The following is a 13,628-nucleotide window of genomic DNA, read 5'->3' as shown; positions in this document are numbered from 1 at the left end:
AGGTAACCACACCTGAAATTTTTCCGATGTTTTCGCTTGGCCTTCAGCGTCATAGGTTCCTAAAGATGATTAACCCTCTTAAAGTAGCATAGTAGTAGAGAGTCGCCCACTTCGAATTTCGGTTATTTATGATTTCTAGACGTTGTTCTTTCGTTGGGTTTTCAAGATGAAAATGTTGGGTTTGCCGAATAAATTGACAGTGTCAGTTCGATGATTAGTGTAAGAGTGTGTTCACAAATTAAATTAAATGCTGCTAATCTTTGGCACAAATTTGGTACTTAAAATGCACATATGTCTTCAACTAAGTCCATTTGTGGAAATTTTTTGCAGAATCCATGGTGGTGGGTTCCAAAAATTCGGCCCGAACTTAGCACATTTTTATTTGTTTGGGTTTCCACAATAAATTGTTGAGTATTTAATCCATCTTAGAGCCTCTCCTTAAAGCAGCTCCCTAAGGACACCTTTAAAATAATGACTCTCTTAGCACCACCTTTTTCTGTTTGAATTTACTTTGAAAAATTAAAAACCCCAAAATCCACCAACTTTGGGTACCACAGTGCTTTGGGATCATAACATTGATGGGCCAAGTAGTTTACCCCAGGGTTGGTAGGTAGGTAGGTGGCGGCTTTCTTACAAAAACAAATACCAGACAACAATCAGATTTTCATGCCATCCACTAATAACACCTAACCAAAAGGTGTGCGCCAGAAGTACGGGGAGATATGTCAACAAAAAACGTAAAGGAAATGAAAGAACTTGGCAAAATAAAAACAGAAACTTTCCAAAGGATAAAGTTTTTTTTTTGGCCAGCTTTGTGGATGACTGACAATCCTCGGGTTACAGAGGTAAGCAAAGGAAGGTGAGTGGTGAGCGGCGAGTGGATAAAATTGTATCGTTATCCAAGTCGTTACATATAAAAATTATGTTCCTTTGCCTTAAGGGGGGCCAAAAGGCATAAATATGGCGCAAAAAGTGAAAAAACATGAAACTGTCTCATTTGGCACGAATTTCTTTCAAGAGTTTTTCCTTGCTTTGGTTTCCATTTGGTTTTTATGGCAGACCAAATGTGTGTTGTGTGGGTGTGTTTGTAAGAAGCGACAAAGCACAAAAGTAGCATTTGACAGACAAGAAGATTGCAAAAAAGCCAATGACTGCCTGTCTGTCAACGCTGTTGGTAGGACAAGTCGCAACGCGTGAAAATCAATTGACTGAACACTACCAGAATAGCGGTGTGGAATGTTGTAAAGACACACAAAAAAGGATTAAAGGTGTTCTTAGCAGGACTTAATTGATTTACTATGGGGCGTTTTTTCTCTCAGAAGGAAGAGAGTGTGGCAGCTATTAAATTTCATTTGAGGTGTCACAAATTTGAGTGTCAATGTTAATTGTTTGTTGAAAATTATTTTCAAGGGGTTAAACTTTGGCCCATGACATTGAAACACTAGTTGCCAAGAAACATAATATCAAGACAATTAAGTGGGAAATGAAGTAGAGGAGAGCCTTTTTGGCATGGGATTTTAAGGATAGACGTTTGTTAAGAGACAATTATACACTGGGAGAACAGCTAAAGTGAAGAAGCAGGAGGAAGTTCATGGCATAAATTAAAATACACCTTTTCCAAGTGTAATTCAGAAAATACCAATTGAATTTAAGAAATTCCATATGAAACTCAGCAAATATTAATTGAAATTTAGATATTTTATTTAAAATTTTGAAATCAAATTTGAAATTCAGCATATGTCCATTGAAATTCAGTTACATCATGTGAATATTTCAATTGAATTTAAGGTAATCCATTTGAAATCCAGAAATTCCATTTCAAGAGAGAGATTCAGAATAATTCAATTGAAATTCAAAATATTTCAAACAGAATATATTATTAATGGAGCGAGAACAAGCGTTAGATATCTCAATTTTATTTTCATACCCTCAACCATAGGATGGGTATACTAATTTCGTCATTCCGTTTGTAGCACATCGAAATATTTATCTGTGATCCAACAAAGTTTATAGATCGTTTTGACATTTTAAATTGATTTAACTTTCGAAGAAATAAGTTTCATTGTACAAATACTTTCTATTAGTGTAAGTCGGATGGGATTGTATATGGGCAATGAATAAATAACCAAAATGTATTTACCCAGTAAATTGGTAAATACCCGGGTAATTTACCCATTTATACCCAAAAGCTGGGTTTATAAGTGCACTGTTTAAAATTTCATCAAAATCGGATGAAAAATGCTCCGTTTATGAGCTTAATACTCAATATCGGCAGATCGGTCTGGCAGATATATCCATATATGGTCCGAACTGGACGACATTCAATAGAAAGGTGTAGAAGGGTACCAAAAAGCACTGTTTAAAATTTCATCAAAATCGAATGAAAAATACGAGTTTTATAGGCTCAATACCCTATATCTGAAGATCGGCCTATATGGCAGCTATATCCAAATATGGTTTCATCTGGACAATATTCAACAAAAAGATGTAGAGGTTTGTAAAAACTCATTGTGCCAAATTTCATCGAAATCGGATGAAAAATGCTCCTCTTATGGGCTCAATACTCCATATAGCAATATCGGTCTGTATGGCAGCTATATCCAAATATGGTCCGATATGGACCATATATAAGAAATAGGTGGAGGGGTCTTCCAGAACGAGCTGTGTGGAATACTATCGAAATCAGGAAAATAAAATAAAAAAATGCTCCTTTTATTGGCTCAATACTCTATATCGGAGGATCGGTCCATATTGCAGCTATTTCTAAATATGGTTCAGATTTGACAGGAACAGACAGAGGTCTACCAGAACTCACTGTGCCAAATTTCATTGAATTCGGGTAATAAATGGATCTTTTATGGCTCCCTGTATCGAGAGATCGGACGGTCGGTCTATAGGGCAGCCTAATCCAAATATAGTCCGATCTGGACCACATTTCTCAGAAATGGGTAGGGGTCTACCAGAACTCGCAGTGCCAAATTTCTTCGAAATCGGATAAAAAATTCCCAATTTATTGACTCAAGACTTTAAGTCAGGAGATCGGTCTATATAGCTGCTAAATTCCGATTTTATAAGATCATAAGGTCAGGGTTTTATACAAAGAATACGAAATGATTAAATATTATTGGGAAAATGTTTTTATACCCAAGATATCTGTAACATTATAAATACCCAAATACCCCATACTCTGAGAGGTGGGCTTAGCATCCCCCAGAAAAGTTTAGACCGCGCGTCATGCACTGGATATATACTGTAATTGTCAGACCTATAATGCTATATAGTGTTATGGTCTGGTGGATGGCGCTTCAAAAGTTCACCTATTGTTCAATTGTAAACCGTATCCAAAGGATGGCTTGTTTGATACACCATCTGATGCACTAAATTTAATGCTACATTCAATGCCACTGGACATTGTGGCTAAATTGCTGCGACCACTGCCGTGAAGCTAAGAGAGCTATCTCTTTGGTCATGTGGTGGCTACGGTCATACAATGTTCGATATTTCAGGCAGAGTGAATTACTCCTTGCCTGAGCCGCTTTTTGATAAAAAGTACTGCACCACTATTCCTGATAGAAACGATTGGAACTACGATATCGCTCGTAATTGAAGCTATATAGACTTCTATACGGATGGTTCCAAACTAAATGACCAGCGGGGCTTTGCGTGTTCTATAAAGATATAGAACTGGTCATATCGAAAAGGTTACCCGACCACTGTGGTGGAATGGCTAAGATATAATGTCATAACGACGATTGGCATAAATATCTTCTCAGACAGCCAGGCAGCCATTAAATCCCTGGAGAACTTATTTCTGAACACAAAAACCGCCCTCGACTGTCGCAGATCTCTCAACGAGATAACTGAACAGTTCGCAATTCACTTGTTCTGGGTGCCGGGCCACAGAGATATCCCAGGGAATTGTAAAGTGGACAAACTTGCGAGGCTAGGAACTAACTTACACATTCCAGGGGAACTGGAATCAGTGGTTATACCTCTAGCGACATGAAAGCCAAGTTCTCAGGATCAGGCCTGAAGGGCAACGAATGATAGACGGTCACAAAGAGGTTGCTGTGAGCATTCAAAAACTATGTGGCCTAATCTAGACTCTAGATCTCTGGCTAGAACAGACGTTTTAGTCATTATGTTCGTCATGATAGGTCAATGTTTAATTGAGAAGCCTGCTGACAGACTGTAACGACTTTTGCAGCAGCTTTGAGGACATCGAAAAAGACGAGACTATAGAACATCTTCTGTGTGTGAGTCCCGCATTGGCAGTCAGAAGGAGTTCCACTTAGATTTTCATTTCTTTGAGAACCTGTCTGATTTAGCGGATGTGAACATTCACAAGTTGTTGGGATTTTTAAAGCAATCTGGATGGTTCAACGGTCGGAACTAGAAGGCATCTTCCTTCTTCTGTTCCTGTGGTATCACACTATCATCGACTAAAAGATGATAGGGGTGAATTTGTCTTAACGGGTCTTTTTCAGGATTTGGTCTTTGGTGGATTTACCAGATCTAAGGCCGCATTGATAGATAATATATATAAATGGACTTGCTCGCAGTTGTAAAAGAAACACCGCAATCAATTATTATTGATTTGAGTGAATTGAGTCTTACTTTCACTCATAACATCATGGGCAAAGACGATGTTAAAAGCGGTGATACACGAAGCATGGAAATGAATGCACGAGTATTCAAATGACCGTTCTCTTATCAGTGTGGTGAGCCGCATTAATTGCAATGGGGATACTTGCTACGACCGCATTTTTATGAGTATACCGCAAATCATGGAAAATACCACCATGTTTAATTCAGGATATTAAAATGGCGTATCCAAAAGTTCATCTGCAACATAGGGCATTTACCAACTCATATTATGAATGTCACCTCTCTCAGGTAAAATAGCATCAAAATGCGGAAGGAAATCATCATTGCCTATGTTTATATTGGTCTTGAAAGATTTGGAGAAAACTCCATCATTGCTTAGTACATTTAACATTATCCGTTACATTCATTGATCGATCGGGACAATATGGGACACAATTGTGGGCTGTCAATAGACGAGTATCAATCTGATATTAATAATGAGGACCAAGTACTTGGGGCCGCCCCTCCAAACAATACTAATTTTTGCGTCCACTTTTGATGAAATTCCCATAGAGACTGTTCTTTGTAATATTTTGAAATAATTTTGGCTTGAGCCATAATTAAAAATTTGGAGTTTATTAAGGCCCCCCAAGGGGTTTCAAAGTAAGCTACCGTCGTTTTACTTTTCTCAAGCGAATTTACACAAAACATTATTAGTTTATATCCAATTTTAAAATTATGGGTGTATGTGTTGCTAAAACGTAGTGACAATTTTTGCAAACCACCTCAACGTATTATCATGGGGGTTCTCGCATAAATTATTTCCCCAAGAAAATACCAAGGTTCATGTGTTGCTTTAATATGCTACCAGAGACTTTTTGACTCTTGGCCTTAAAATTCTCCACCTACCCCCAAACCCTGGCGCGTTTTGCAGCAATTTTGAGCAAGAATTTGTGATTTTTTGGCATTGGTTGCATGTTTATTGTTTGGTTACATTATTTAATCATTATTAGTCCAAGATATTAGAGAACCCAAAATTTGAAATGGAATCAATATTAAGGTGATTGAATGAGGTATTGAATTTCATTTGTTTTTGGGATGGAAGGGCGGTAGCATTGTTTGCTAGGTGTCAATAAGGAAACGCCTGGCCAGTGATTTCCATGTCAGCCACATTGGCATGGTGCAGACATGACATGCAATTCAACAATAAAGACCCTTTTCACGCCATCACATCAGAAATTTTTGATAACAAAATATCAAAAGCAAAAGTTGAAAGTGAACACACAAAAACAAAGATTGGCGAAAATGCCAATCATTTATCCATAACATGCAATGTCATGGTCTGCAAAGTTTCAAAATTTCAAGGAAATTTAAGCGAAATAGAAGTTTTGTTTTTGTAGATGTAGGGGAAAGTTTGCAGACTAAAGCAAAAACAAAGCAACAAAAAGTTATTTTTAAGAAAGCTATTTTTATCTAGAGTTTCTTGAAAGATTCCTTTATATTCTGATATGGGTTTTGTTTATTCACCCCAAAGCCTTTTTAGCGTTTTTTGTTGTAAAACATTTCCTACTTTTTGTTTTTGATTTTTTCATTAACAACTTGTCACTCAATTCTTTCAATCATTTTATCTCTCATTTATTATCACTTATCCATTCATTCACTTATTGTTCCTTTCATTACATTTCCCTGTGGTGCATTCCATGCTGAAATGGCATATACCATTACCATTTTTTTTATAATTCAAATGTTTTGTTTTTACTTCTGGTGAACTGTCATTTTTCAACACTTGACTTGATGTTGCCATGTGATTGCGTAAAAAAAACAAACTCATCACACACAAAAATGCGTTACGAATTACTAATCAATCAGGCATTGATTGCGTTTGATTGACTGGTTGATGGCAATAAATATGCGTTCCTTGTTCCGCTTGCGAATTAAAAAGAGGGTGTGAAGTTCACTCGAAAAACGCATACAAAAATAAAGCGAAAATGTTAAACGGGTAACCCCATTTTTTGTGTTTTGGCGATATGTGGAAGTTGCCAATGCCTATGTGTTTGGCATTAAATTGTAAATAAAATTTAGTTTTGTTTAATTTATTCGAATTTTGTGAATGAAAAAATGAGTGCATTGAAATATGCTTCAACGTTGTCTTCCAATGCGTCAATTGAAGCGGGCTTGTCTGTATGGACAAGAGCTTTAACATACCCCCACAAAAAAATAGTCTAAAGGCGTTCAATCCCACGATCTAGGCGGTCAATTGCCCGGTCCCGAATTTGAAATACACGGTTCAGCGAACTCGCCTCTAAATAAGTCCATTGTTACGCGTGCTGTGTGGCTTCGTTTTGTTGAAACCACATGTCATGCAAGTAGAGCTCTTGCATTTTGGGCAAAAAAAAGTTGAATATCAACTCACGGCAGCGCTCACCATTCACAGTTGCACTACGATTCGCATCATCTTTGAAGAAGTATGGTCCAATGATGCCACCAGCCCATAAACCGCATCACACTAAAATGCTTCCGGCTGATCTTCACTCCAAAATCGACAATTCTGCTTATTTGCGTACCCACTGAGCCAAAAATGAGCTTCATCGCTCAATGGAAGAAGCTCGTGATGGACTTTCTTAACAGAGCGCACATTTTGATAGTAAAATTCAATAATTTGCAAGCGTTGTTCATTTGTAAGACGATTTTCGTTGTAAAATTATAGACCAAACTGAAGATGTTTGACAGTGAAACAAAACACGAAACGTGCATAAGCTGTTTAAACCAGTTTTGCCAAAAAGATAATATCTAAAACATCACCCTGTACATATATTATTGATCCACACGACATTCTTAGTCGATCTATCCATGTCCGTATCTCAGTCCGTCCGTCTGTCTGTCTGTCAAAAGCACGCTTACCTTTGAAGCAATAAAGCTAGGTGCTTAAAATTTTGCACAAATACTTCCTATTAGTGTAGGTCAGTTATTCCATATTTTGATATAGCTCCCAAATAAACCGAGCGCCTGATTATACTTCTTGAGCCTTTAAAAAGCGGATTTCTTATCAAATTTGTCTGAAATTTGGTACTATGACGTTTTCTTCTACATTCAACAGATGTGCCAAGCATGGTCCGAATTTGTTCAAAGGATGATATAGTGACCTTCAACGTTCTTGCTAAACATAAATAGTTTGAATCGGTCTAAAACCTGATATAGCTACTTTATAAGCCAGTATCGCGATTATACCTCTTGAGCCCTCATAAGGCGCAATTCCTATCCAATTTCGCTGACATTTTGCACAATTACACTTTCTGCGATCTTTATATCCTATACTTGGTTCAGTACCCCCATAATTGGGTCTTGTGCGAGGCCACCGTAGCGCAAAAGTTAGCATGTTCGACTATGACATTGAACGCCTTTGTCTGACTATGACATTGAACGCCCGGTGGATATCCCCTCCTAATGCTGGGGACATTTGTGAAGTACTACGCCATGTAAAAACTTCTCCACAAAGAGTTGTCGGATTGCGGCACGCCGTTCGGATTCGCTTTTAAAAAGGAGGCCCCTTATCATTGAGCTTAAACTTAAATAAGGCAGCACTCATTGATATGTGAAAAGTTATCCCCTGTTCCTTAATGGTATGTTCATGGGAAAACTTCCAATTTTGCGAGATGGACAATCTACCTAAGGACGAGCCCTTCATGTTCAATTCTTCTGACTTTTTTTTTAGGAAAATCGTCAAGTCTAGGAACTTTAGTCAGCTTTACGTCAGGAGTTTGAGTGTTAGGACGAGATTTAAAAGGTTCAATCACCCAATTCGACATAAACGTCTTCGAAGATCGAGGTCTTCCCTTAAACACAGCATCCGCCGCCTAATCTTCAATGTTGGGATTGCGTATCCTAAAATTGTACCTCCAATCGGTATCGGCGCTAGATGGTCCGAAAATATTTACAGGTTTCGCTGAAACTGTGGTCATACACACAATCTTTTAGCATGATGATTTACCGCAGCTGTAGGAAACAGTAATGAATATAGACTTTATTTGCTTGAACTATATTATTGAACTTCTAAATAAATTTCTATGAGTTTGTTCGAATTTTTACTATAGTCACTTTAAGTCCCCTTACCTTTAGATTTCTTTTTTGGTTGTACTATGAAACATTCTAACCACAACAATATTGGGTCATTATTCAGCGACGACTACAACTGGTAATGTTGACCTTAGACAATTGAGGTATCATTTTTAAAATCAGTTTCGTAGTCTACTTGCAAATACCTTTCATGTGATACCCATATTGTTCCAATCGGTAAACATGTCCCTTTAGTTGGGGCGTTCTCTCAGTAGTTTGACCCAAAAACTGTAAAACAAATTTGTATTTAAACATTTATAGAAAACCGGTGTAGCCGTTTTAAGTCGTGACTTTTATACAGAAAGAAATTTCATTAAACATTTATATTGGAATGTCATGGCCATGGCATGACCCAAAATTCTATTAGTTAGTTACTTAATTGAAGCTAGTTTATGACTTTTACTCATATTTAGTTCAAATTTCTTAAGTCGTACAAGTAATTCTTACTTACCATGAGTAAAGGAATATACGATTTTATTGGGAACTAGTAAGCGCTTTACTTAACATTAGTAAAAACATATTGTTTATGATAAAGTTTAGGGTCATTATTTACCAGCAACTACAACAAGTTCCTAAGGAATTTAAAGACTATTCCAAACATTACAAAGCACCAATTATTTTAATTACACACCTCTCACCTGCCAAAAACATCCAAAATTAACTTCACAATGTCAAGCCGTTATAATTCTATAAGTAAAAGACTAAAAACTGTTAAAAATTTTTGCGTTGCCATATGACAACACCAGGGCAATACGGGTTATACAGTCTGGTCAAACAAATGGCTTTGAATTGCTTGACATACGCAAATCAGCTGTTTTCACATAATAAAAACAGCTGATGTTGTATTTCACCTTTAGAATTATCAATTTCTTGCTAAATCTAACCTTATTTCTTTCCTTTTTCATTACAGGTCATCGTTTGACATGGCAAGCCTACCATCGTTTGGAGGATATTCATGGTTTCTTTGATTATTTGGCTAAAACTTATCCCGATATCTGCTCAGTGGAGACTATAGGCTATTCAGTGCAAAAGAGACCTTTGAAGATTTTAAAGTAAGTGTTAATAAAATACCTTCAAAGGAGTTTAAGTAAATTCTCTATTCCTTCTTTTTAAGAATCTCCAATGGCAACCCCACCAACGCTGGCATTTGGATTGATGGTGGCATGCATGCCCGTGAATGGATTAGTCCCGCTGTGGTTACCTATATAGCCAATCAATTGGTTGAAGGTTGGGATGATTTGCCCAATCATATGCGTAGCATTAACTGGTACATTCATGCTGTGGCCAATCCTGATGGCTACGAATACTCCCATACCACTGATCGTTTGTGGCGCAAAAATATGAGGTCACATGGTCGTGCCTGTCCTGGTGTGGATTTGAACCGCAATTTCGGCTACAAATGGGGTGGTAAAGGCACCTCGGCCAATCCTTGCGCCCAGACATATCGCGGCAGCAAAGCCTTCTCTGAACCTGAGACATTCTACATTTCGAAATACATTAGCAATTTCCCCAGGAATACCTTCAAAGCCTATTTGACATTCCACAGTTATGGTCAGTATATCCTCTATCCTTGGGGTTATGATTATCATATTACCAAGGATATGGCTGATTTGGATTTGGTGGCAAGGCAAGCAGGAACGGTAAGTAGTGATAGTGGCATATGGGACATAACAACCAAAAACGAATAATAAATTTTGTTTTTATTTTTCCTTTGCGAATTTTCTAGACCATTACCCGCAGAAGTGGTGTTAAGTACACTGTAGGCTCCTCAGCCAATACCTTATATCCAGCTGCTGGTGGCTCGGACGATTGGGCCAAGGGCTTTGCCGAAATTAAATATTCCTATACCATTGAAATGGGTGATACTGGTCGCTTTGGTTTTGTCCTGCCTGCCTCTCACATTGAACCCAATGGCAAAGATGGTTACACCTTTGTGGAGACTGTCGCTCGTGCCATAACCATGGGCAAAAATGCTCGTCGGCGTAAACTTAAGGCCAAATCTCATCACTGAATGCTGTTCTTAAAGGAAAGAGAGTAAGTAAGTCTTTTCCGACTGGCTGCTATCACAAATACGGTCTAGTAATTTTTTAGTGCCAAGATTTATACAAAGTATGAATCTTTAAGTAATTTTACACAAACAAAAAGAAAATGTAGTATAAATTATTTATTGAGCATTTAGTTAATTTATTTATTTAATTTATTGAAGAAAAAATCAAGGACATATAATTAATATTTATTTATTATTTTTTTTTTAAATTAAACTATTTATTGAACAAGAAACAAAACGCATTTAGCAAGTAATTCTAATTTAAGTAATTTATTGAAAACAAAACAAGAACACGAAGAATAATTTATACTTATTTATTGAATTTATTTATTTATTGAAATTAGTTGTATATTAAAAAAATAATTGCATAAAAAATGCGGACCATAATAAAAATCTTGAAAAATAAAAATCTATGACTTGTTTAGCTTGTAAAGTTCGGCCATTCGAATCTAATATACTTTCTCCAAAGATTGAATTTGATAAGTTCATTGAACGGCATTTTCAAAAAAGATCGGTGCTAAATCAAGTTATGGTCCAATATGGAAAGTATTTGTCACGACTGTTCGAAATTTAAAATTTCAGCCAAATGGGAGTCTTTACTGACAGCGAGGTGACTCTGCGATAATTGCGGATGGAAACGACGCGGACTGTAAGGTGTTTAGCTATAGCCATAGGGGAGTCTGCATTTGTGCAGAAGGGCGGTGTGGAAAGATATTTTTAATTAGCATCTATTGTAGGTTTGGCACTGACTTAGAAACCTTTCTTAGGTATATGAGTACTGGGCTACTACTTGCGAGTAGCAGTCAGCTTACCATAGCTCTAGACGCCAACAAAACTTTTTCGATAAGGTTTTTGAAAATAGCCCAGCATTTGCTTGGCCATGAGAATCGCAATTGTGGCATGGGTACATGTGAAAATATACGAGCCAGTACTTGGAGTGTTTGAGAAAAAGATTCTTCGTTATATATATGGACCAGTTTACGTTAATGGAGAATATGGGTGTCGTATGAATCACTAGATGTACGACAACGTTAAAATAGTTACAAATATGCAACGGTGCCGTTGGCTAGGTCATGTTGTCAGAATGGATGAAGAAGTCCCAGCAAAGAAGTCTTTTGAAGGCAATCACGGTGGTGCACTCAAACCGGGACGACCAAAAACTCGATCGAAAGATCAAGTGGTGGGAGACACATTGAAATGTGATATCAGAGATTATAAAATAAGCGCAGAAAATCAAGGCGCTTGGAACGCTATTCTACGTTCGGCCAATAGGACAAATGTTGTGTCATAGCCAATTAAAGTAAAGCAAAGAAGAGCGTAGCGCAGAGGTTAGCATGTCCGCCTATGACGCTGAACGCCTGGATTCAAACCCTGGCGAGAAAATTAAAAAAAATTTTCAGCGGTGGTTTTCCCCTTTTAATACTGCTGACATTTGTGAGGTTCTATGCCATGTAAGACTTCTCTCCAAAGAGGTGTTACACTGCGGCACGCCGTTCGGACTCGGCTATAAAAAGGAGGCCCCTTATCATTGAGCTTAAGCTTGAATCAGACTGCACTCATTGATATGTGAGAAGTTTGCCCCTGTACTTAAGTGGAATGTTCATGGGCAAAATTGGGATCGAAATGCATTAGGTTTTTACATATATTCTGGGTCGTCGCAAAATTATAATATTATCTGAGAATGTTCGTCCGTTCGTTGGTTGGAATTTTCGTAGTCTTTAAAAAAGAACACATACAGCCATGGTCAGACAAGGCTCAAAGATTGGTTATACTAGATCTTGATATAGACCGATCCGTCGATTTAAGTTCTTGCGCCCATAAAAGATATAGGTCAAAGATTGGTAATATTGGATTATTTCTTGACATAGCCCCATATAGACTGATCCGAAGATTTAAGGCCTCGAGCCCCTAAAAGCTTTTCCCATTACTCATTCGAGTTAATGAAATTAGGTAGGATGAGGGGTACTAGACATCCATGCAGATTATATTCTACGTTTAAGTTAAGTTTGAATGTGTAGCCCGCCGCGAAAGGTGCGTTCATTCGAGCCCAGTTCGGGCCATTGTGATACCCTAGCAAGAAAAAGAAAAAAAAAATCATGGTGATAAATATAAATGAGGGACTCCCATGAGCACGGTCATAAAGCCTATCGCAGAGTGTCCAGTTATGATTCCTGTAATCGTACTCAGTGACCCCTTATCGAGGGCTAGCAGCTCCCTCGTCTTCTTCCGGTCAACAGATGGTCAGAATGTCCTGGTAATCCGACATTCAGCCACAGACTCCCACCTTATCACCAACTCGGCACTGGCCATCTCCTCTACTATGTTCAGTTCGATAAAAGGCTCGTATGCAAGACCGGTCATTGGCCTGCCTGTCATGGAGGATTTCCTACTGGCATACTCGTCCGCCTACTCAGTACCAAGACACCAACGTGTCCCGGAACCCAGGCCAACACAACACACATGAGCCAGAGCCTTCAAACACTCCGACACGCACTTCGACCTCCTCGTCCTTGAATTCAAGGACTTGAAGGCCGACATACTGTCCACATATATCCTAAGTTTCGAAGGTGGCAGGTCCATCCTCAGGATTTCCTTTGCGGCAAACCTCTGCCTGAAAGATCGTTCACTCATCCGGCATTCTAACTGCCATATCGATGTTGAGTGTCTTCAAGTAAGCCCCCAGTCCCGTCCCTGACGCCATTTTGGAGCCGTCAGTGAAGACCAAGGTCTCATCCAACTCAAACCCAGCATCAGCCTCCAGGGAAAGCGAAGCAGGTACAACTTCCTCCGGATCGGTCTTGGAGACTCAGCCTACCATCTGCATTCTTGGCCTCCATAATGGAGCCGTGGCCATATCCTCCTTCTCCTAAATTCCCTCACT

General features: G+C 38.3%; 2 protein-coding genes across 3 annotated transcripts in view; one reads left to right on the top strand and one right to left on the bottom strand.

The window, feature by feature from the left end:
• The window catches only part of LOC106085894 (titin homolog), a 34,472-nt gene extending 23,739 nt beyond the window's left edge, over positions 1-10,733 (top strand). Inside the window, exons 3-5 of the mRNA XM_013250348.2 lie at positions 9,611-9,752; positions 9,815-10,340; positions 10,427-10,733. Coding sequence (XP_013105802.2) covers positions 9,611-9,752; positions 9,815-10,340; positions 10,427-10,711 — 953 coding nt within the window. The 3' untranslated portion in view covers positions 10,712-10,733. The remainder of the gene's footprint in view (positions 1-9,610; positions 9,753-9,814; positions 10,341-10,426) is intronic.
• Positions 1-13,628, bottom strand: part of LOC106085895 (bromodomain-containing protein DDB_G0270170) — a 252,082-nt gene that overhangs the window by 85,883 nt on the left and 152,571 nt on the right. The window lies entirely within an intron of this gene.

This window comes from Stomoxys calcitrans, chromosome 4, assembly GCF_963082655.1.
Source record: "Stomoxys calcitrans chromosome 4, idStoCalc2.1, whole genome shotgun sequence".
Taxonomy (NCBI): domain Eukaryota; kingdom Metazoa; phylum Arthropoda; class Insecta; order Diptera; family Muscidae; genus Stomoxys; species Stomoxys calcitrans.
Note: the sequence above shows the minus strand (reverse complement) of the source record. Positions and strands in the feature narration are given on the sequence as shown.